At 50.1% G+C, this 23,908-nt stretch overlaps 1 protein-coding gene across 1 annotated transcript in view; it reads left to right on the top strand.

Moving 5' to 3' along the window:
- Positions 1-19,005, top strand: part of PTH1R (parathyroid hormone 1 receptor) — a 105,427-nt gene extending 86,422 nt beyond the window's left edge. Inside the window, exons 8-13 of the mRNA XM_050970862.1 lie at positions 1,636-1,696; positions 3,573-3,639; positions 7,574-7,668; positions 10,898-11,039; positions 11,475-11,516; positions 13,815-19,005. Of these exons, the coding sequence (XP_050826819.1) occupies positions 1,636-1,696; positions 3,573-3,639; positions 7,574-7,668; positions 10,898-11,039; positions 11,475-11,516; positions 13,815-14,177 (770 nt within the window). The 3' untranslated portion in view covers positions 14,178-19,005. The remainder of the gene's footprint in view (positions 1-1,635; positions 1,697-3,572; positions 3,640-7,573; positions 7,669-10,897; positions 11,040-11,474; positions 11,517-13,814) is intronic.
- Positions 19,006-23,908: the final 4,903 nt, after the last annotated feature.

Genomic DNA, 23,908 nt, shown 5'->3' with positions numbered 1-23,908 from the left:
AACCTTTAAGCACCCTAATGAGACTTAAGTGCATGCTGAAAGTTAAGCCTGGGCTTATCCCCGAGCCCCAGTGAGCTTAGACTGGGAACAGCCTCTTCACAGTCCCCGCTGATAAATGTCGCCTTTATTTATTTTTTAATAATTTTTTTTTTCCCCACCTGAAAGGGGTCATTCTTCCCAAATTTGTAGAAGCTACTGTGGATTGGATCCTGCTTTTTAAGGGAAGCCGGTAGGGGACTCAGTTGTACAAATAACTGGACCCTAAAGAAAAATAAATACAAGGTTGCGTTTGGATATTGGGGAATTTTTTTCCACGTTTCACAGGGAAAAGATGATGGCCTGGGGTAGCTGTGCTGCAATCAGGATGGTTCCTTTGGGAATGAACCTTGGCCTGGATATTTTGGAAGCATAATCCTAAATTTTAGCATTTCTCTGCTTCGTGCAGCGGCTCTCTCGTATTTAACAGAGCTTCCAATCCATCCAGGGATTTCCTGGGAGAAACTGTTGGAGCCTGACTCCTGCTCTACCTTTCTTTGAGGTGAAGGAAGGGAGGAAATATCTTGGAGGAGGTGTGCTGCATAAAACCATTGGAATCATGGAATCATGGAAGTTTGGGTTGAATGGGATCTTGAGGATGATCCCATTCCACCTTCTATCATTGGGCAGGGACACCTCCCACTGTCCCAGGCTGCTCCAACCTGGCCTTGGGCACTGCCAGGATCCAGGGACATCCACAGCTTCCCTGGGAATTCCATCCCAGCCCCTCTCCACCCTCCCAGCCAGGAATTCCTCATTCCCAATCTCCCACCCATCCCTGCCCTCTGGCAGTGGGAGCCATTCCCTGTGTCCTGTCCCTCCATCCCTTGTCCCCAGTCCCTCTCCAGCTCTCCTGGAGCCCCCTCAGGCCCTGGCAGGGCTCTGAGCTCTCCCTGGAGCCTTCTCCTCTCCAGGGGAACATTCCCAGCTCTCCCAGCCCAGCTCCAGGGCAGAGCTCTCTGCTTCCCATGGGATGGGTTGGCCAAAGGCAGTTTCAGCACTCTCAGGCCTCAGAGATGATCAAGTCCAACCATTCCCAGCACTGCCAAGGCCACCCTTGATCATGTCCCCAAGTGCCACATCCACAGGGATTTAAATCCCTCCAGGGATGGGGACTCCCCCCTGCCCTGGGCACTTCCAATGTGTAAGAGCCCCTTTCCAGGAAGGAATTTTCCCTCTACCCACCCTGATCCTGCCCTGGCCCAGCCTGGGGCCGTTCCCTCTCCTCCTGTCCCTGTTCCCTGGAGCACAGCCCGACCCCCCCGGCTGTCCCCTCCTGGCAGGAGCTGTGCAGAGCCACAAGGTCCCCCTGAGCCTCCTTTGCTCCAGGCTGAGCCCCTTTCCCAGTTCCCCCAGGAGTTTTCCAGACCTTTCCCAACTCCTTTTCCTTCCTGGACCCGCTCCAGCCCCTCAATGTCTTTGTTGTGAGCCCCCCAAACGGAACCAGTTCAGCTCTCAGATGTGAAAGCTCAGCCTCTCCAAGGCTCAGCTATGCCTGAATAATTAAAGCTGCTCCTTCCACCTTCCCCTAACCCATTCCACCTGGAATTTTGGAGCCTCGGTCCCCACTGACCCGGTGTCACCTGTGTTCTCTTGCAGGACTCCCTGCTGTGTTTGTCACAGTGTGGGCCAGCGTCAGAGCCACTCTGGCCGACACAGAGTAAGTCCCACTGGTTTCCTTCTCTCCCTTTTATATGCAAGGTTTTGTGGGATTTTCGGGGGAATTCAAAAGGAAAAAGAGCCAGGCAAAGCTGGAATTCGACTCTGAGGTCATTAACTTTTGGAGGAGGATGGTGGATGGAAGGGAAGGATCGTCTTTCCTTTTGTTCTGCAGGATCCAATACATGGGAATACCTGCAGTTGTTATCCCTGGGGATAAAGGGACAGTGTCACAGCTGGGCAGGGACAAGACAGGGGTCCTTAAAATCCTGAATGGGCAGGGATGAGTTTGGGACACAGCAGCTGCAGCACCGGCAGAGAATTTGGTGGTGGGGTGGTAGAACTGTGACTCCTCCATGGATTTTACAATCCCAGGATGGTTTGGGTTGGAAAGGACTTTAAAGCTCATCCCGTTCCACCCCTGCCATGGGCAGGGACTCCTTCCACTATCCCAGGTTCTCCAAGCCCTGTCCAACCTGGCCTTTCCCCCAGAACTCACAGGCCTGACCACAGAAATGCTTCCATGTCCCCAGGATCCTCCACCTGAGGGTCCCTGGGCATTCCCAAACGGCTCTGCATGGGAAGGCACTGCTTTCCAGAGGGGATTCCAGCTCCAGGCTTGGGCGGGTGGATCAGCAGAGCTGCTGCAGGGTGACACATCCGTGACACCAGCTCATCCTCACAGAGGTTCCAGGCAGCACTGGTGGCTTCCCAGCCTCGCCTTCCCTGAGGAGCTGGCCTGGGAAAACTGCCAGTGCCATGTGGGGTTACCTGGATCAGATAAGGAAAAGCTGTGGCATTCCTGCCTCCAGGGCTGGAGAGAATTCCAGCAGAATAATTAACACCGAGTCGGCTTTTCCAGCGGCTGCTGGAAACTCCTGGGAGCCAATGGAGCCCATCCCTTCTTGGCAGATGGAGGATTGCATCCCAACAAACATCCCAACATCCACGTCACCAACTGGCCCTCCCAGTCCTCACTGGGATAAGGACTGGAGGTGGATGGAGATAAAAGATTTTGGGGGATTTTGGTTGAAGGAAACCCCCAGGAAGTGAATGTGGAACCCCAGCACTGTCCCCATGGGAAGTTGTGCAGGTTTATTCCAAGGGGGAATCATGGAATGGCTGGGTTGGAGAAGACCTTTAAAGGTCACCTAATCCAACCCCCTGCCATGAGCAGGGACATGGCCAGGATGGAAGAGGCCTGCAGGGAAGCTGAAGGGATTATTCATTAGGAACTGGAGGGACAGGACTCAGGGAATGGCTTCCCACTGCCAGAGGTCAAGGATAGATGGGATCTTGGGAAAAATTCTTCCCTGTGAGCGTGGGGAAGCCCTGGCACAGGTCACCCAGAGAAGCTGTGGCTGCCTCATCCTTGGAAATGTCCAAGGCCAGGTTGGACAGGGCTTGGAGCAGCCTCTCTCCCATGGCAGGGATTTGGAATTAAATCATCTTCAGGGTCCCTTCCAACCCAACCCATTCCCGGATCCTGTGATCCCACATCAGTTCAGCCTCTCCTGTGCTCGTGAAACCTGGATAACTTTTAATGGAGGGATTTTTTTCTGGTGAGGAAGTGGAGAAGTGGAAAAGGATCCGTTCCTGCCCGGAAGGGACGAGTCTGGATGGGTGTGGAAAGAGCTGGAAAGAGCTTCACCCTCTGGGGAGCAGAACCATCCCAACCACGGGAATATTCTCATTTTTTAGTAGAATTCAGCAGGAAAAGGGATGTTCCCAAGTCTCACTGAGTGCAGGCAGGGTTACAGCAAGGTCCTTCACCAGGCTTTGGAGGAACTCATCCTTCCAGGGGGATTTTTCCAGCGGAACTCCGGAGCCCGTTGCTCTGCCAGTGCTTTCCTGACAGGATGTCCATCTCTCCCCAGGTGTTGGGACTTGAGTGCTGGCAATTTAAAGTGGATTATTCAGGTGCCCATCCTGGCAGCTATCGTGGTGAGTATGGGATGAGTGAGGGGGCTGGGAGCCTTTGGGTCCTTGGGAAGAGCTGATCCAGGATTTCCCACTCTAATCACCCTGTAATCAAAAATCCTGCCTTATCATAGTCCCTGCATGCCCACTTTGAGGGGGTCATGTTTGTCCTGCCTGGAATTTTGGCAGCTGACTGTGGCAGAAGGGCTTGTGAGTGACTTCACGGAGAGAAAAATCCCACATTTTTAGGGCTAAGACCCTGAAATCAAAAATGAAACCAACACTCAAGGCAACATTTCCAATCCAGATGATCTTGGAAACTTTCAGGGATCATAACAAGTTCTTACCAGGCATCTCCAGTGGGAAGAGATGGGATCTGGGGACTGTGGCTGGACCAAAGCTTTTCCCAGGCGTGTTTCAGGGTCATCCCTTTCTTTCTGAGCTGGTAAAAGTTTGGGAAGCCTGAGGTGGGAAGGGAAATGAAACCACCCCAGCTTGGATTGGATCTTTAACCACTGAGGGTGGGTTATTCCAACCCCCAGCCAGGAGCCAGGGGGGAAAGGAAGGATCCAAGTGACATTATCCCAACACAGGAGGAGCTCTCCAAAGCAGGAGAGGGAATTATAAGATTTAATTATCTGCACCAGGTGAATCCAATTACATCCTAATTAATGAATTCATTAATTACCCTCTTCCCCCGCTCTCTTTATTTGGGGTTCTCCATTGCTCAGTCTCCTGGTGGAATCCATGTCAAAGAGCTCATGCACTCCCCCAGATCCTATCTCCCTTTCCACTCCTCCACGAGTGGAGCCAGTAGGAATCTCTCCACGGTCCAGAGAGTTTGGAATCAGGCTCTTCCTCCCGGCCCCCCAAATCAGGAGGCCTTGGAAGATGCTCAGTGTGGGTGAGAAGAGCCCCAGACACACAAAGAGCAGGAAATATTCCAAGGTGGATGTGCTCGTCCGTTTCCATCCTGGGAAGAGGTGGAATCCCCGTCCTGGGAAGTGGTGGAATCTAGGTGAGATTTTTGGGGTTTGGGGTGCGGCTGGATTTCATCCTTTTGGTGGAAAATCTCCACCTGGCTCCAGCAATTCCTTGGAAGAAACGCACCACCGAGGCCACATCTTTGGAAATGGATCAGGAGAAGAAAGTTCAGATGGTTCAATGAATTAATTAATTCCACCGACCCCATTGCATTTCATTTGAAGGCCAAATAGCGGGGGAGAAAGAGCCCAGTGGAGGCTCATCCTTGGAAAAATAAGGTTTCTCCAGGAGGCTGTGCCTGTGCCCTGGCAATCTGCAAACCCAGCTGTTCATTATGCAAAAATATTCCATGGGTTGTGTCTGTTTAATTTCTGTGGGCTCGTGTTGTTCGCTTGGCTGCTTCTGCCATTCCCACATTGCTGGACTCAGCCCTGCAATTCCTGGATGAGATTTTGGAGGCTGGAGGGTTTAAAACCCCTCCACTTTCTGCTAATTTGGATGGGATTCCTTTGTCTGGATTTCTTTTCAAATTTAGCACATTTGGGGAAATCAGAGTAGTTTCCCTCCTGGGTGTGATAAGGTTGGGCATCCTTCATTTTGTTGACAAATGCAGAACAAAATCCCACTTTGGAGCCTTTAAAGCTGGAAAAGCTCCTGTAGAGACATAAATCCCGCTTGGTTTTTCCCTTCCAGATGGTTTCCAAGGAATTAAATGCCCCCAGGCTCTGTCCTCCCCTGCCTGTCAGTCTGTCCGTTCCTCCTTTGTAATTCCTGTGCCAGTCAGGAAATTTCAGCCAAATGGAACCCAGGGAATGGGGTTGCAGGGGTGTAAAATTCCCACAAACCTCATGAAAACAGGGAAATGGATGCGGGAGAGAGTTTTGACTGATATCCCAGTGACAGAAAGGGTGTGGGATGACCTTCCCGGCTTTTTTTATGGAGAGCAGTTCCAAACGAGCTTGCATCTCCTCCTCAGAGGAGACAAAGCCACGGCAAACCAGCCCCTGCAGCTCAGGGAATTCCTGGTTTTGCCAGGGAGGATAACTGACCATGGGAACAACTCTCCAATGGCTGTGGTGGGGAAATCTCTGCCATGGAAATGCTGGAACACGGATCCAGCCAAAATGCGTCCAAGGAGGTCTCCTGGATAATCCAGCTTGAGGTTCCCAATGGTGCCTCCCCAAAACTCCAGGCTGGTGTGTTGTGGGGGAATTCTGTGTCCCGAAATGCTGAAGGCTCCAGGGGAATCCGTGGGCATTTTCCAACAACATGGATCTGCTCACTGAGGTTTCGGGATTGTCCTGCCTCTGTCCTCTCCGTAATCCCATGGAAGGGTTTGGCTGGGCCAGGAGCTGGTGGAATCCAGGGAAAGCAAGCTCTGAAGAGCTCCACAAAGATGGGAATCTCCCCAATGCCAGCCCACCTTTCCTCTCCATGAGGTGGTGCCATTAAATTTTCCTCAGCGCATTCCTGGAGGACAGGATTGGAATCATGGAGTCACAAAGGTTGGAAATGTTCTCCCAGGTCAAGTCCAACCATTCCCCAGCACCACCATGGTCACCACAAACCCTTGTCCCCAAGCGCCACATCCACACGGGATTCCACCTCTTCCTGGGATGGGGGATTCCACCTCTTCCCGGGATGGGGAATTCCACCACTTCCCAGGATGGGGATTCCACCACTTCCCGGGATGGGGGATTCCACCACTTCCCAGGATGGGGATTCCACCACTTCCCGGGATGGGGGATTCCACCACTTCCCAGGATGGGGATTCCACCTCTTCCCAGGATGGGGATTCCACCTCTTCCCAGGATGGAGATTCCACCACTTCCCAGGATGGGGATTCCACCTCTTCCCAGGATGGAGATTCCACCTCTTCCCGGGATGGGGGATTCCACCAGTTCCCAGGATGGGGATTCCACCACTTCCCAGGATGGGGGATTCCACCTCTTCCCGGGATGGGGGATTCCACCTCTTCCCAGGATGGGGATTCCACCTCTTCCCAGGATGGGGATTCCACCACTTCCCGGGATGGGGGATTCCACCTCTTCCTGGGATGGGGGATTCCACCTCTTCCCAGGATGGGGATTCCACCTCTTCCCAGGATGGGGGATTCCACCTCTTCCTGGGATGGGGGATTCCACCTCTTCCCAGGATGGGGAATTCCACCACTTCCCAGGATGGGGATTCCACCTCTTCCCAGGATGGGGATTCCACCACTTCCCGGGATGGGGATTCCACCACTTCCCGGGATGGGGGATTCCACCACTTCCCAGGATGGGGGATTCCACCTCTTCCCAGGATAGGGGATTCCACCTCTTCCTGAGGCAGCCTCTTCCATTCCTTTTCCACCACTGGAATTCTCTTGAGCAGCTGGCCACGAGCTGGGTTCCCAGCTGCGTCTCCCTGAAAGGCAGTAGATGATATTCCCTGACTGTCCTCGCCTGCTCCGTCCTAAACACTTCCCAGAGGAATCTCAGCAGTCGGAAAATGGGAGAAATCCAGGAGTTTCATTGCCTCTCTTCATTCTTGGGCTGTCATCTCCAGTTAGGGTCACTCTGCCTTCACCGGGGTGCCTTGGGCTTGTTCCTCTTTCCCTTTGCACATGGAAATGTGGGGAGACATCCTACGAGTTCTCCTGGTATCCCGAGGGGATCTCAATCCCAGCTGGGCTGTAAAGACAAATAAAACCTCATTTTGGCCTCCCCCAGGTGCCTGCTGGGCTGCCTGGCTCAGGTGTTTCCCTGTGAGATGCCCACACCTTGTGAGCCATTCCATATTCTCCATGAAGGTTAAAATCCCAGGATCATTCCTGGAACGCTCATCCCTCCCACAGGAGGAGCTTCCTCCCCAATCCCAGCCCCTGCCCCACCTGGGGGAAACACCAACCCCACAACCCAACAACTCCCCCATTTGCAGCGAATTTTTTTTACGGGCTCTCATTTCTTTGTTGTTTGTTTTCTTTTCCCCGCAGGTAAATTTTATTCTCTTTATCAATATTATCAGAGTCCTCGCAACCAAGCTCCGAGAGACGAATGCAGGGAGGTGTGACTCGAGACAACAGTACAGGTGAGTGTCACCTGCCCTGTCCCCTTTGGGGGATGGGACAAAGCCCTTGGTGCACCCCCTTGGCTGTGGAGAACGCCAGGGTGACGCCGATGCCGCCTAAAATAACCCAAAAAGTTTGTGTGGTGATGCAGAATGAGCCAGAGCAATTCAAAACTCTCCTAAACCTTTCAAATCCAGCCTGCTGGAGGTTAGGGAGGAATCCCAGCCAGTTTTTGAACCCAAAGTGCAGAAATAAAACATTGTTTGTGTGCGCTGTTTATTTGCTTATTTTTACTTCCCTCCTGTGCTTTGTTAAGCTTGGCCTATTGGTTAAACCTGCCCTTGAGCGGGTGTTTCAGTGCCTTGGCCGAACTGAAAAAAAATATTCCAATTTGGTTTCGTTTTTTGTTTGGTTTTCCTTTGTTCTGCCAGCTCGTCTCCCCTGACAATTCAGGTTATTTGTAGCATGGTCAAAAACTGGATGGAAAAACCGGATTGCTGGGACACCACGGCTGCTTGAGAGCTCCCAAGGCTTCTCGGGATCTCCTGGACTGCCCAACAGGACACTTGGGAAGGGGGGAGAGCGGAATGGTCTGGGATGTAAACCATGAGCTCATCGCTCCCACCTCCCTCTCCAAACACACACAGTGGAGGCAGGAGGGAGATTTGGCAGGAAAACGCCTCCCAGTTCCCCTCGCTGCCCCGTCAGGGCTCGGATTTATCCATTTATTTACTTCTCCCCGGCTGAAGCTTTGCCATTAATTATGGTTTGGATGCGGCCTGCTCCTTTCAAAGTGTTAAATTCCCCGGGCGGTTTGCAGGCTGGACAGAGGCGGTGCCGGCCCTTGCTGGAGGGATTCCCGCCCTTCCTTCCCCATCCCCGGGCTCGCTGGAACTCTTGGCACAAGGTCTAATCCCTCAATTAATGGCACTTCCAGGCAAAGCTGATTCCCTCCGGAGCCAGCCCGGCCAAACTCTCGGGGCCGTGGTGCCTCCGCGGAGTGCCCAGCGCGGATCCTGCGCTGAGGGGGAGCCGCTCCCTGGAAAAAGGAGCTTTTCCAAGGGATGCTGAAGGCCAAGGCAGCTCCTAGGAGTGTCCACCTCTGCTCTGTCCTCTTCCCCTGCATATCTGGAGCAATTCCACTCCTAACTCAGCTCCCTCTGCTCCAGATCTGTTGATTTGCAGGCAGGAGAATCCTGACCCCACGTTTCAGAAGGCTGATTTATTATTTTATGAGATATGTTATATTAAAAGGAAACGAGATATTAAAACTATACAAAAAGAACAGAAGAAAGGATTTCATCAGAAGGCAGAAAAGGGAAAGGGAAGGGAAGGGAAAGGAAAAGGAAAAGGAAAAGGAAAAGGAAAAGGAAAAGGAAAAGGAAAAGGAAAAGGAAAAGGAAAAGGAAAGGAACAGGAAAAGGAAGGAAAGGAAAGGTGATAAAATCCTGTGAGCGCTCACAGCCTCGACACAGGTGGCTGTCATTGGCCATCGAGTAAAAACAATTCCACATGCTGGGTGAACAATTCTCCAAGTCCCATCCCAAAGCAGCTGGAGCTTCTCAGGAGAAAAGATCCTAACAGAAGGATTTCCCATGGAATCTGTCCGTGACACAGACCTGCTGGGTGCACAGGAGCCACGGAGCCAGGGTGGATTTTCCTGTCCTGCCTCACGGGGTGGTTGAGCTTGGAAAAGACCTCTGGAAGTCAATTCTCCACCTCCTGCCCAAGCAGAGGGTTGTGTAGGACCCTGGGAAGATGGAGAGCCATCTTTAGGGATCTGGTGGGTTTTAGTTGGAGCCTGAGGGCTGGAATTGCAGCACAAATTCCTTTCCTTCCTTTCCGCCTTCCCCCCATGATCCTGACCCAAGCCTGGAGCTGGTCTGAGGCTGGAAAAGCCACCTCAGTATTGTCACCTCCAACAGCTTGGAATTCCAGCTGGAATTCCACAGCACCTGTGTAGACATCCCATATCCAAGGAGACAAGGAGAAATCCACGAGCAACTTGTGCCCGGTGACAAACCTGGCTGGGCTGGTGATGCTGGGGAGGTTCATCCATGCACTAATTCCTTTTTTTTTTCTTTCTTTCTTTCCCCTTTTCTTTCCCCTTTCCCCCCTTTTCTTTTCCCTTTTCTTTCCCCTCTTTTTCCCCCTTCCCCCCCCTTTCCTCCCTTTTTCCCCCTTTTCCCCCCTTTCACCCCCCTTTTTCCTCCTTTTTCCCCCTTTTTTCCCTCCTTTTTTCCCTCCTTTTTTCCTCCTTTTCCCCTCCTTTTTTCTCCCTTTTTCCTCCTTTTTCCCTCCTTTTTCCTCCTTTTTTCCTCCTTTTTTCTCCTTTCCCCCCTTTTTCCCTCCTTTTTTCCTTTTCCCCCTCCTTTTTTCCCTCCTTTTTTCCCTTCTTTTTTTCCTTCTTTTTTTCCCTTCTTTTTTCCCTTCTTTTTTCCCTCATTTTTTCCCTCCTTTTTCCCTCCCTTTCCCCTCCTTTTTCCCCTCCTTTTTCATCCTTTTTTCCCTCTTTTTTCCCTCCTTCTTCCCTCCTTTTTCCTTCATTTTTCCTTCTTTTTTTTCCCCCCTTTTCCCCCCTTTTTCCCCCTTTTTCCCCCCTTTTTTTTCCCCCTTTTTCCCTCCCTTTTTCCCACCCTTTTTTTCCCCTCCTTTTTCCTTTTCCGTCCCCCTCCTTTTTCCCCTCCTTTTTCATCCTTTTTTCCCTCTTTTTTCCCTCCTTCTTCCCTTCTTTTTCTCCCTCTTTTTTTCCCTCCTTTTTCCTCCTTTTCCCCCTTTTTCCCCCCTTTTTCATCACTTTTTTCTCCTTTTTTCCCTCCTTCTTCCCCCTTTTTCCCTTCATTTTTTCCCTTCTTTTTTTCCCCCCTTTTTCCCCCCCTTTCCCCCCTTTCCCCTCTTCCCCCTTTTTCCCCCCTGTTTTTTTCCCCCCTTTTTCTTTTTTCCCCCCTTTTCCCCCTTTTTCCCCCTTTTTCCCCTTTTCCCTCTTTTTCCTTCCCCTTTTTTCTTTTCCCTCCTTTTTTCCCCCTTTTTTCCTCCTTTTTTCCTCCTCCTTTTTTCCCTCCTTTTTTCCTCCTTCTTTTTTTTCCTCCTTTTTTCCTCCTTTTTTCCTCCTTTTTTCCTCCTTTTTTCCTCCTTTTTTCCTCCTTTTTTCCTCCTTTTTCCTCCTTTCTCCCCTTTCTTTCTTTTCCCCCTTTTTTCCCCCCCTTTCTTTTCCCCCTTTTTCCCCTTTTCCCCCATTTTTCCCCGCAGGAAGCTGCTGAAATCTACCCTTGTCCTTATGCCTCTGTTTGGCGTTCACTATATTGTTTTCATGGCTATGCCATACACAGACGTGTCAGGGATTCTTTGGCAAGTTCAAATGCACTATGAAATGCTGTTCAACTCTTTCCAGGTACTGGAACTGCGGGAAAACGTGGGAATTCCAGCGGGGAGAGGAGGGAACTGTGGGTGCAAGGCTGCCTGGGGCACCAGGGCTGGGTTTACAGCACACCAGAATTAATTCCTGAGGGGATTTGAAAATATTTGAGCCTCAAACCTGTTCTCTGCTGGCAAGAAAATGGGAAATTTGCCCAGCAAAAAAATGGTTCTTCCCAGTTCTTCCCAATGCACCCCTGGATCCCGTTGGCCTCTTGTCCCCCAGGACGCTCTGCTGGCTCCTGGTCCAGGAGCTCCATCCACGGGGAATTTTCTCTGAACCATCCCACCTTTCCCGCACGCGTTTTCCACAGAATGTCCCCAATCCCAGAGAGGCCTGGGGGTGCTGGCCAGAAAAGGGGCCCAAACTTCCCTGAATTCCCCTTAATTTGTCGTCTCTTCCTCCTTGCAGGGATTTTTTGTTGCCATCATATACTGTTTTTGCAATGGAGAGGTGAGTCCTGAGCACCTTCATTCCCTCCCTTCTCGGCTCAATCCCACACCCAGGTGGATCCACATCGGCACATCCCCATTTTTCTACCACAAACGACTTTATTTTGCAGCCCAAGGTCTCTCAGAACACATAAAAAAATTCAAATCCTCTTTTTTTTTTTCCTGGTGGAGAAACCCCAGGTCAGCCTGGCACCGACAAATGAGATTCTGGAAGCAGCTAATGGAGGAAAAAACGTGGAATTTTTAATTTCCCAGCACAAGTGCTGCTTAGTGCTGCTTCATTTCAAATTAGGAAGAAAAATGGATTGAAAGACTCTCTGATTAACAAAAACAAGGAAAAAAAAAGTGATTTTCCAGGCTCTTTGGGCTTTTTTAGCTATTTCAAGAATAATATACTTTAATTTCCTCATTTCCATTAATTGCCTCTATTGCTGCTAATTAAGAAAGGGGACGGCCAGTGGCTGCACCCCAGGGAAGAACTTCCACAGACTGGGATAAAATGGAATTTATGGATTTTAAAGGGAATTTTGACCTAATTCATGGATTTTAAGGGGAATTTATAACCTAAATTGTGTGGATTTTAAAGGGAATTTATGACCTAAATTCATGGATTTTAAGGGGAATTTATAACCTAAATTTATGGATTTTAAAGGGAATTTATGACCTAAATTCATGGATTTTAAGGGAAATTTATAACCTAAATTTGTGGATTTTAAGGGGAATTTATGACCTAAATTTATGGATTTTAAGGGGAATTTATAACCTAAATTCATGGATTTTAAGGGGAATTTATGACCTAAATTTATGGATTTTAAAGGGAATTTATAACCTAAATTCATGGATTTTAAGGGGAATTTATAACCTAAATTCATGGATTTTAAGGGGAATTTATGACCTAAATTTATGGATTTAAAGGGGAAATAAAACTAAAAAAAAAAAAAAATCACTGTTTATTTTCTGCAGATAAAATGAGGATAAAATCTAAGGGGAATTGATCTCATCCTAAATTAAGCAACCTGCCTTAGACCTGGTCTAAAATTCCGATTCTAGGGAAATTTCTCAGGATTCAGGTGCCACTCAAGGTGGAATTCCTGCTGACACTTGATTTTTGTGGGACACTGAGACAATTCCGCTCTGGATGTGCTGCCCTCCATCCCTTGGGCAGAGCTATCCCACCTTTTCAGCCAGATGTTTTCAGCCACTCAGCGTCCAATATTTCATTTGGAAAGGGCAGATTTAATGTGAATTCATTATTTATTTAATGTGAATTTATTATTTTTTTAACGTGAATTTATCATTTATCTAATGCAAATTTATTCCAATTTCACGGAATCCCAGAATCTCCTCATTTGGAAGGGACCCCTAAAGGCCATGAAATTCCAAGTCCTTGAAGATTTTTCCACTCATTCCATCCATGGACACCACATTTTTCTGGCATTTCTCTTCTCCCACTCACCGGGTTTTTTTCCCCTCCTTTTTATTTAATGTGAATTTATTATCAATTTGGTGTGAATTTATTATTTATTTAATGTGATTTTATTATTTATTTAATGTGAATTTATCATTTATTTGGTAGGAATTTATTATTTATTTTATGTGAATTTATTATTTATTTAATGTGAATTTATCATTTATCTAATGCGAATTTATTCAAATTTCACGGAATCCCAGAATCTCCTGATTTGGAAGGAGCCCCTAAAGGCCATGAAATTCCAAGTCCCCGCAGATTTTCCCACCCATTCCATCCATGGACACCACATTTTTCTGGCATTTCTCTTCTCCCACTCACGGGGCATTTTTTCCCCCTCCTTTTTATTTAATGTGAATTTGTTATCAATTTGGTGTGAATTATTATTATTGAATGTGAATTTATCATTTATCTAATGCAAATTTATTCAAATTTCACGGAATCCCAGAATCTCCTGATTTGGAAGGGGCCAATTAAAGGACCATGAAATTCCAAGTCCCCGCAGATTTTCCCACCCATTCCATCCATGGACACCACATTTTTCTGGCATTTCTCTTCTCCCACTCACGGGGCATTTTTTCCCCCTCCTTTTTTTTTTTAATGTGAATTTATTATTTATTTAATGTGAATTTATTATTTCTTGAATGTGAATTTATTCCAATTTCACGGAATCCCAGAATCTCCTGATTTGGAAGGGGCCCCTAAAGGCCATGAAATTCCAAGTCCACACAGATTTTCCCACCCATTCCATCCATGGACACCACATTTTTCTGGCATTTCTCTCCTCCCACTCACGGGGTTTTTTTTTTCCCCTCCTTTTTCCCCCCTCAGGTCCAAGCAGAAATAAAGAAGTCATGGAGCAGGTGGACTTTAGCCCTTGACTTCAAAAGGAAAGCCCGGAGTGGGAGCACAACCTACAGCTATGGACCAATGGTTTCCCACACCAGCATCACAAACGTGGCCACCAGAGGGGCGCTGGCCCTCCACCTCAACACCAGACTTATTCCAGGGACCCTCAACGGCCACCGGAACTTGCCAGGCTATGTGAAAAATGGCTCCATTTCCGAGAATTCCATGCCTTCCTCCGGCCCGGAGCAGTACAACAAGGACGAGGAATACCTGAACGGCTCCGGGCTCTACGATGGAGACAGGCCCACGGTCCTGGTGGAAGAGGAGAGAGAGACAGTGATGTAAAAGACAGGAGGAGGAAAGGAAAAATTCAGCCAAAGGATGGAAAAAAAAAAAAAAAAGGTTCCTGGAGAGCGTTTAGTGGGAAAAGACCATCAGGCCATGCAGCGGATTCCGAGGGTTTCCATGCAGCTCCTCTGTTCTGTGGAATGAGAGATTAAGTTATTTGGGGAAACAAAAAAAAACAAAAAAAAAAAAAAAAAAAAAACCCAAAAAAAAAAAAAAAAAGAAAAAAAAAGTGAGCCACCAGCGTGGCCAGTGGGTGATGCCACCCATGAATTCCGTGATCCACGTTCTCCTGGTGATAACGGAGCTCTCCAGACCTGCCGGACCCCGGAGATCCTGGGAGCTCGCCGGGGAGGGCTGCAAAGCCCTGCGTGATCCTTGGATCCCTCGGAGAGCGCGGGCGGCCAAGGAGGACGGGAGCGTCCCCCAGGAAAGCGGGAGGCGGGCAGGGAGGGTGCAGGGCCATTGTCCCGGGAGGGGACAAGCCACCCTGGGGGCAGCGGCTTGGGTTTGGTTTGTTCCCTGCCTGTGGATCTGCCTGGTGACACACACGGCGTTGGGAAAGGCCCCGCCATCCGTCGGGGTCGTGTTGGGAACGGCCAGCCCCATGTTCTTCTTCCCTTGGGAATCCTTGCTCCTTGGCAAAATGCTCCTCTGGGGTGGGGAGGGTTAACAGCGCTTGGAGGAAGGCAGGGATTGTCCTCTCCTTTCCCCAGGTCCTGGGGGCAAGGCAGGAACCTGTGCAATTTTAGGGTTGGATGTGGTTATGGGAATGTGCGGCATTCCTGCTCTTCCAGAGGGGCGGGCGGAGAGGGAGCCACCAAGGGCGTGGAATTTGCACATCCCAGAGGGGCGATTGTGGCTAAAATCAGCTCCCAGGCTGGATAACTCGGCCCTGCCTTTGTGTGGGTGCTCCTGGAAAGCAGCTTCCATCCTCTCTTAAAACTCGGGGTTGTTCCCCGCTCTGCCCTCTGAATGTCCTGTTCCATGGGGTCGTGGAATTCTGGAATGGTTTGGGTTGGATGGGACCTTAGAGGTCACCTTGTTCCACCCCCTGCCATGGCAGGGACACCTCCCACTGTCCCAGGCTGCTCCAAGCCCTGCCCAGCCGGGCCTTGGACTCTTCCAAGGATGAAATATCCACAGTTACTCTGGGCAATTAATCCAAACCCTAATGAGGAGAAAGACTCCACCAGCTGCTCTTCTGAGGGCTAATTAAGGATTGATTTCCCCAGAGTCTGCAGGAAGTCAGGAAGAGCAGGTGGGAGCCTGACTTTGTGTCCCACACCTTTATCAACCTCTCAGGTCAGGGCCTGACCAGAGCTCGGTGGAATCCAGGGAAAAGTCTCCTCCCTCTGACACGTCCAAGGTTTGGATTCAGACCTGGGGGGATGTGGTGGCTCTGAGGTCCTGGCAGGAGCTGGGGCTCCTCTCCATCAGTTGCAGGTCACAGAATCCCAGAATCCCTGAGGTTGGAAAAGCCCTCCCAGGTCATCAAGTCTGAGCTGTGCCCAATCCCCACCACAGCTCCAAGTGCCACATCCAGGAATTCCTTGGACACCTCCAGGGATGGGGGCTCCAAACTTCCCTGGGAAGCTCCTTCCGAGGCCGGAGCCCCCTTTCCATGGGGAAATTCCTGCTGGTGTCCACCCTGATCCTGCCCTGGCCCAGCCTGAGGCCGTTCCCTTTTGTCCTGGACAGGAATCTTTGACAGCCAATATTTATTTGTGATGTTCTTTTCTTGTTTTCCCTCATCAGGAGAAGTCAGACCTCATCATAACCATTTCCCACCAAATAAGAGTTATCAAAATATCAACTTTTCAAAAGTTAGTCCATTTTCCTGCTCTCTTCTTCTACCCCTCCTGATTTTCTGGCTCAAAGACATTTCTAAATTATCATTTCACTGCTGGAACTAAGCAAAAATACCAAAAAACCCCAACCAGTGACTCACTCTTCGCTTGTGTTTATTACTCAAGATTGAGAACATTTGACAATCCCTCAGAAATTCAAGGAATCGGCAAAAGCCATAAATTCATTTATAAACAAACACAACCCCCCTCCTAAAATGCAGCTCTCACTGAAATGAATTCAGCGCTGGATTATTTAGGATTAAAATAAATCAAACCTGTTTTTAAATGTCGATGAAAATTACAGGCACTAGGGTTGTGCAGGGGGAAGAAATATTTTTAAAAATGCTTTGAATTGCAAATCGTAGATAGATTTCTCTTTCCTGGATGTTTCTGTGCATGAGCAGCATCCATGCAAAAATTGGGATAATGCCGACACCAAAACAGAGGGAAAACTGCCACTAAGGCCCAGCGGGACCTGTGTGTCAGGGTGTGTTCCCATCATTCCTGGGCTGATCCCAAACTCTAGATTGAGGGTATGGATCAGGATTATCTGGAGATCCAGGGTCATCCCTCCTGGATTTTAGTGAGGAAGAACCAGAGCTGGGATGTCTGGAAAGAGAGAAGAAGCCCCAGGTTCGGGTTGGGATTTGCCCAGGAAGGACAAATGGAATGATCCTGCTGGAGCTTAGCCAGAGCCTTTGGACCCAGAGCAGGCTCCTCTTCCCTTCCTCCATCTCCAGGATCTGAGGACATTTCCCAAGGAGTTTGTCCCCATCCAAAGGTCTGAGTCCCCCTGGGATGACAGTTCCTCCCCTGTGGGGTTTTCCCATGGAAAGACGGCCCCAAAGGCCACGGGAAACAGAAACCCTGGAGGGGAGGATTCGTTGTTCAGGATTCACCCACTGCCCTCCAGAAATCCCGCAGGAATGGCGGGGCTTGTGCCCATCCCGTTCAGATCCAACATGGGATCGTGGAGCGGAGAGCGCCGATTGGAGCAGGGCTGTATTTGTGGGGTGTCCTGTGGCAGGAGGGGATGATGGATCTGACCCCGTGTGCTCAGCAGGCTCATTTGGGATTTTATCATCCATATGATATTAAAGAATGCTAAACTAAACTACACTAAAGAATGCAGAAAGGACACAGACAGGAGGCTAAAAGGATAATAATGAAAACTCCTGACTCTCTCCAAAGTCTGGCACAGCCTGGCCCTGATTGGCCAAAGAGCCAAAACAATTCCCAGCAGAATCCAATGGAACAATCCCCTGGGGGTGAACAATCCCCAAACACATTCCAAAGCAGCAAAACACAGGAGAAGCAAATGAGATAATTATTGTTTTCCTTTTTCCCTGAGGCTTCCCAGCTTCCCAGGAGAAGAATCCTGGGCGAAGGGATTTTTCCAGGAAATATGACAGTGACAGGGTGTAGCAAATAAGGGATGGAATTGTTGACATGGGATCATTGACATGGAATTCTTGTCGTGGAATCCTTGTCATGGAATCATCCCAGAATGAGATGGGTTGGAGAGGACCTTAAAGCCCAGCTCATTCCATGGGCAGGGACTCCTTCCACTATCCCAGGCTGCTCCAAGCCCTGTCCAACCTGGAAAAAAGGGGAAGAAACTTTCCCAAGTTCACTTCAAAGAGGAGGAAAAGATCCAAATGAGCTGTTCCCTGGTTTTCCCTGGTTTTCCCTCCTCCTTTGTGTCAGATCTGTGCCCGTTTTCCTCTCATCCCAGAAAACACCTGGCAAAACTCCATGGAGTATTTCCATGGAGCCTCTCACTTCCCCCATGGCAAGCTGTGCATTGCAGTATCCCAGCCGACTGGCTCGCATGGAATCTCCCTGGAATCTTTTGGATCATCATCCTCTTCTCCAGAGCCACACACCGGGCTTGGACAGGGAATCTCACCCCTGGCAGGTTCCTCTATTGCTCCTCTTCCATTCCCATCCACAGCAGCAGAGTTCTCCTCGGGATTCCTTGCTCCATGATCCCGCTCTTTTCTGGGATTTGGCAGCTGTTTAATCTTCCTTTTATTTCTTTGGGATGACTTTTGGCAGCAGTTTCACCATTCCTGCTTCCCTGGATAAGGGCAGACAAATTTTTTTTGTCTTTCTGCCTCCTCCACTCCCCTTGGTCCGGGTTCAGATGAGATCATGTCTTGTCCTACCCCTCATCATTCCTCAGCTCTGCTCCTCGTCTTGTTCTGGAGCCAAAAATTTCACAAAGATCTCCCAAAATCGAATTTTTTGTAGCCAGGGATTGGCTTTGTTTATCTGTTTATGGGCAATCAGCTGGAGGTCAGAGAACATCCACTGGGAAGAATTTTCCACTTTTCAAACCATGAAAATCCACAGAGAGGGAAGAGCTCCAAAGTTTTTATTCCTCTTGGTTGTCTCGACAAACTCGGGGGACAAAAGGGTTTTTAATTTCAGGTTCAGATGTTTAAAAAGTTAAGAAACCTCATTTATGGATCGGGTTCTTTTTCTCGCATCCTCCTTGGTGATTCCAAGTCCTCCTCAATGTTTCCAGGTCCTCCTTGGTGTTTCCAAGTCCTCCTCAATGTTTCCAGGTCCTCCTTGGTGATTCCAGGTCCTCCTTGATGTTTCCATGCTCTCCTTGGTGATTCCAGGTCCTCCTTGATGTTTTCATGTCCTCCTCAATGTTTCCGGGTCCTTCTTGGTGATTCCATGTCCTCCTTGGTGTTCCCAGGTTCTCCTTGGTGTTTCCATGTCCTCCTTGGTGTTCCCAGGTTCTCCTCAATGTTTCCAGGTCCTCCTTGGTGTTCCCAGGCCCTCCTCGGTGTTTCCAGGTCCTCCTTGGCCATTCAAAGAGACCCCAAACAGAGACACCAAACAAACTTTGCTGAGACCCAAATCCTTCAGATCTGCTTCAGTTAGTGATTGATTCCAAACTAATTTGCTGTCAAGGCTTTTAACGGCCCTTGATAAATCTCCTAATCCTGGTTTTCCTTCCCTCAGTGCTGACAGGACTCCTCACTGGCTGCTCTTTGCTCTGTAGGAGGTTTGGGACGGTTTGGAGCCGGGATTTTCTTCTGGGAGTCTTTTCCCACACTTCAATTCTTTTTTCCAGACTGTCCCTCCAAAACAACCCCAACATCTCATTTAAATAACTTTATTCAGCATTTAATTTCCCCTTTTAACTGGGTGCAAATTTGGCTGGAGGGAGGGATTTACGGTTCAAAGCCAGTCTCGGCTGGCAGTTCCCAAACCAGCCCAGAGCTTTGGGATGGGAATGTGATTTCCTTGGATCACCTTGGATCACTCCCTGTGCTCATCACACCTGGGGCGGAGTTCAGGTACCCCGAGGTGGGAGATGACTCCCAAACAGTCCCAAATCTTGGTGGATTTATGGGAAAAGGGCACGGAGAGCAGGGAAAGCACTCATTGTGTTTGTGCCCCACTCCAGGAGGATTTCAAACAACAACACAGAAATCTTGGGCTATTTTTGTTTATTTTCTGGGGTCCTGCTGAGTGCTCTGCTGGGCTCTGGACAGTGTCTGGAATTCTGGCTTCTCCCAGTTCTCTGTGCTGGATAAAACCTCCCCAGTGGGTGGGCAGAGATGTTCTGAGCTGGATTCCAGGGCAGGACAGCTGGAAGCAGCTCCAAGGTGGATTTGAGATTCCTTGGCATGAGGCAGGAGCTGCTCGGCTGAAGGGAATTGGGGTAACTCAGAGCAGGGAAAAGGCAGAACAGCTCTGGAGCTAAAGCACGGCTCAGGACTCCTGTCCAATTTGCAAAATGGATTTCAAATCCAGTTCCCAGCTGCAGCTCCAGAAATGCTCTGCTGAGAATTACAGACCAGGCTCGGTGTTGGGATCAAACCCAAGGACACCCAGTGATCAGCTGGACACAAAACAAGTCCAAGTGATATGGTCCTGTGCAGTGTGGGGAGGGAAGGTGGAAGGGCCGGGAAGGGGGAAGGGCGGAAGGGAAGGAGGGAAGGGCAAGGGAAGGGAAGGGCAAGGGACGGAAGGGAAGGGACGGGAAGGGAAGGGACGGGGAAGGGAAGGGAAGGAAGGGAACGGGGGAAGGGCAGGGACGGGAAGGGAAGGGAAGGGACGGGAAGGGACGGGAAGGGGGAAGGGAAGGAGGGAAGGGCCGGGAAGGAGGGGGAAGGCGGGGGAAGGGAAGGGCCGGGGAGGGAGGAGGGAAGCGGGACGGGCAGGGCAGGGCACGGGAAGGGACAGGGAGGGGCAGGCAGGGCAGGACGTGAAGGGAAGCGGGCAGGGCAGGGAAGGGCGGGAAGGGAAGGGAAGCGGAAGGGAAGGGAAGGGACGGGCCGGCGGGAAGGGGCGGGAAGGGACGGGACGGGGAGAGGACGGGGCAGGGAAGGAAGGGCGGGAAGGGAAGGGAAGGGAAGGGCAGGACGGGCAGGGATGGGCCGGGCAGGGAAGGGCGGACGGGGCAGGGGCCGGTGGGCGGACGGGCATAGGGGACGTGGACCGGGTACGTTTACTGTCCTTTGGGCCTGGGGCCTTTGCAGGGCCGTTGGCCGTGTCCTGGTCCTGTCCTGTCATTTCCTTTCCCCAAATCCTTCCCTAAAACCTTCAAACCGTTCCCATTTCCCTTTCCTTTCCTTTTCCCTTTTCCCTTATCTCCTTCGTTCTCCTTCCCATCCTTGCATGTGAACTCAGATCCTCCAAGTTTTCCCACCGTTTTCCAGGTTTCCAGCAGCCCCAGAGCACTCTAAGTTCCCAATAATGTGAACATTTTGCCAGGATTTGGGAGTCAAGTGGAGCAAAGATGATCCTGGGGGAGCATTAAAGGAAACATTAACTCAGGTTCCTCTGGAATCTTTCCCACGGAGCAGGGAAGGGTTTCCAGCCCAGCATTTCCCCCTCCAAGTGAACTCCTGTTTTCCTCAAGGATCTCGGCATTCCAGAGTTCCCAGGAATTTTCCAGCGTGCCCAGGGGGTTGGGATGAGAGCTGATACGACATTAAATATTCTTATTTAATTTGAGCTCCACCTTCTCATCTGCCCCTGAGGTTTCTGCACCCAGCTGTGGGTCGGAGATCCTGGTTGGAGTCGATGATCCAACGGGGCTTTTCCAATCCCAGCAATTCCCTGATTCTCTGACACTTCTCCTTTGGGAACACTCGTCCCTTGAGTACCCATGGCACATCCCAAAATCTGCCCCCAGAGAGAATCCCCAGGCATTCCCAGGGCTGGAAATCAGCTGAGGGGTTGGCAGGGGCTGGGAATGAATGGAAAAGTTCTGGAAAACTCACCCAGTTAATCAGGAGTAGCTCCAATAAATCTGACATCTTTCCATGCAGACAGATCTGACAGGGGTAAATTAGTGCCTAATTAGGATTTCTCCTGATTGGAGGAATATTTAGAGAACAAAAGGGGAAAGGTGGGGTGTGACAAAGTCAGAACAACTTCCTCCTCCTTTTCATCCTCGCTTCCGCTTTTCCTTCTATTTTTTCACTGGAAAAAGAGGTAAATTAGAACAAGCTCAGCTTGAGAACACGGAATTCTGACCCGTTTCTCCTGGGTCCCGCAGAGCAACTTCTCCCTTCCACTGGAGCGATGGTTTTCCTGGCACAATAACTGGGGAATCCAATGGGATTTAATTATTTCCTCAGACTGGGAGTTAATGATTCTGGGCTAATGGTGGGGTGTGCAAAACCAGAGGTGCTGGCACTATTTGGGATAAACCCTGATCCCAGGAAAATCAGCACCAAGGTCTCTGTGGATTTCCATGGAGTGCCCTTCACCCATAAATTCTGAAGAGGAAAAGGAGAATTATTCAAATAAATTCCCTGTTCCCAAAGCTTTGATTGGCACTGGGATTTCAGGGTGTCTTTATCCTTTAGATCCAGAATCCAGCAGGATCCCTGACATCCAGAGGCAGGATAAGGTCTGAGGGAAAACTCCCTCTCCTAAAATTCTTCATTTCCTCTTGGTATCGGCTTCCCCGTGTGGAGATTTCGGATGTGGGAGACACTTGGCTGGAAATACCTGGAATTGAAACGTTTGGGATGGAGGGATCAGCGTGTGCCTGGTTTCCAAAATGCCCAGGGTTGCATCCTGGGCATTTAATAGGGATAGGGATACAAAATAGGGACACAAAATCCACTGGAAAGGCAGCTTAAGCCCAGCTTAACTGAAGAGCGGCCCAAGCAGGCTGGCTCAGGTGCCTGAGGAGGAGACACAACCACGAGGAGCAGCATCAGTTTAAAGCAGAGCTTTAAGAGACATGAGCCAGCCTAAAGACAGAGCTGAGCTTTCCTTGCCAGGCCAGTCTTTTACCTCATCCTCTCTCTAAAGGAATCCTTCTTCCTTGGGAGCTGCAGGAAAGGAGCACTCAGAGAATCCCAGGATGGGTTTAGGTTGGAAAGGAGCCTTAAAACCGCCCAATTCCAGTTCCATGGAACCATCCCAGGTTCTCCAAGCCCTGCCCCACACGGCCTTGGGCAGGAAGCCATCTCTTGTTAAAGGTGGGATCTCTGGCAGGCCGGGTTGGATGAGTGGAGCTGGTGGGACAGAGGGGGTGGGAGGAGAGGAAGGACAGGCACAGCCGAGCTCCAAACCCATCCCAAATCCATTCCAAATCCTTGGCCGAGCTCTTCCCATCAGGATCCACGAGGAGACAAACCTGCTGCTGAACCCCTTTGCTCCATCTCAGCAGCTCCAGGGTGACCCAGCTCTGGTGGTCTCCACAAATCTCAGGGTCTGGGCTTTGGGAAAAGGGGTTTTTCCAGGATATTGGCTCCTTCTTCCACTCGGAGCAGGAGGGAGAGGAGCAGGGGGGTGTTTGTCCCTCTGCAAAGCTGAAATGGGTTTCAAGATCTTGTTCCCCTCCAGAAGAGGGACAAATCCCAAAAAGCAACAGGATGAAGGTGTGATCCCAGGGGCTTTGCCATGTGTGTGTCTCCAGGCAGGAATCTGGTTTACATTCCTCCACTTCTGCTTTCTGCATGGACCAAAGCAACGAGCGGGAAAAGGCAAACCACAGGTGTATGTAAAAGGGAATTCCAATAAAAAAGAAACCTTTATTGATTCTCATGGAATCTTCCTGCCGTGTCTTTTCCTGTCTCTTGGACTCAGAACCTCAGAAATCCTGTCGGGAATGCTTGGATGGCTGTGGGCTCATTATTCCTCTGGGCTCATGAGGAAGGAGCTCCATGGGATCCTCCAGTTCATTAAGGACACAGAAAGATGGGAGCGAGTTTCTCTGGGAATCCTTCAGGAAAATCTCACATTGGGTGGCTGCAAAGCCTCCTCAGGCTTGTGATTTTCAGGAGCACTGGGAACAACCCTGGTCAGCTCCCATCTGTGCTTCCAGGAGTTCTGGAGATGTAATTCCACTGCTGGCATCCTTATCCTAATGCCTGGCTTGGCTCCTTCAGTCAGAGAATCCCAGAACGGTTTGGGTTGGAAGGGATGATCCAGTGCCACCCCTGCCACGGACAGGGACACCTCCCACTGTCCCAGGCTGCTCCCAGCCCTGTCCAACCTGGATACAGAAGGGTCCCAGTCTCACTGAAATTAAATTCACCACTAGAACAGCCTGGTGAAGTTGTGGATTCTGGAGCCGCTTTGTTTGGGGATTACCCATCCAGGAGGGAAGGGCTGCAGGAGCAGTGAATTCCAGGGGGGGTTTGATGGTACTGAGCAGCCAAAGCAGTGGGAATGCCATGCAGGACTGCCTCAGTTTCCCTGGGATTGTATTTCACATTTAGAGGAGGAGCAGCCTCTGCTCGTGTCCTGTTCCAGCCTCCTCCCCGTGTGGGGCAGAGCTCCAGGGGATTCACGAGGTGCCACCAATCCCAGAGGATATCCAGGAGCTTCCTTCAAAATGCAGGGCTCCCTGCTGGGGGACATGTGGCCAGTTTGGCTTTTCCCACTGTT

Source organism: Serinus canaria, chromosome 2 (assembly GCF_022539315.1).
Source record: "Serinus canaria isolate serCan28SL12 chromosome 2, serCan2020, whole genome shotgun sequence".
In the NCBI taxonomy this organism is placed as follows: domain Eukaryota; kingdom Metazoa; phylum Chordata; class Aves; order Passeriformes; family Fringillidae; genus Serinus; species Serinus canaria.
Note: the sequence above shows the minus strand (reverse complement) of the source record. Positions and strands in the feature narration are given on the sequence as shown.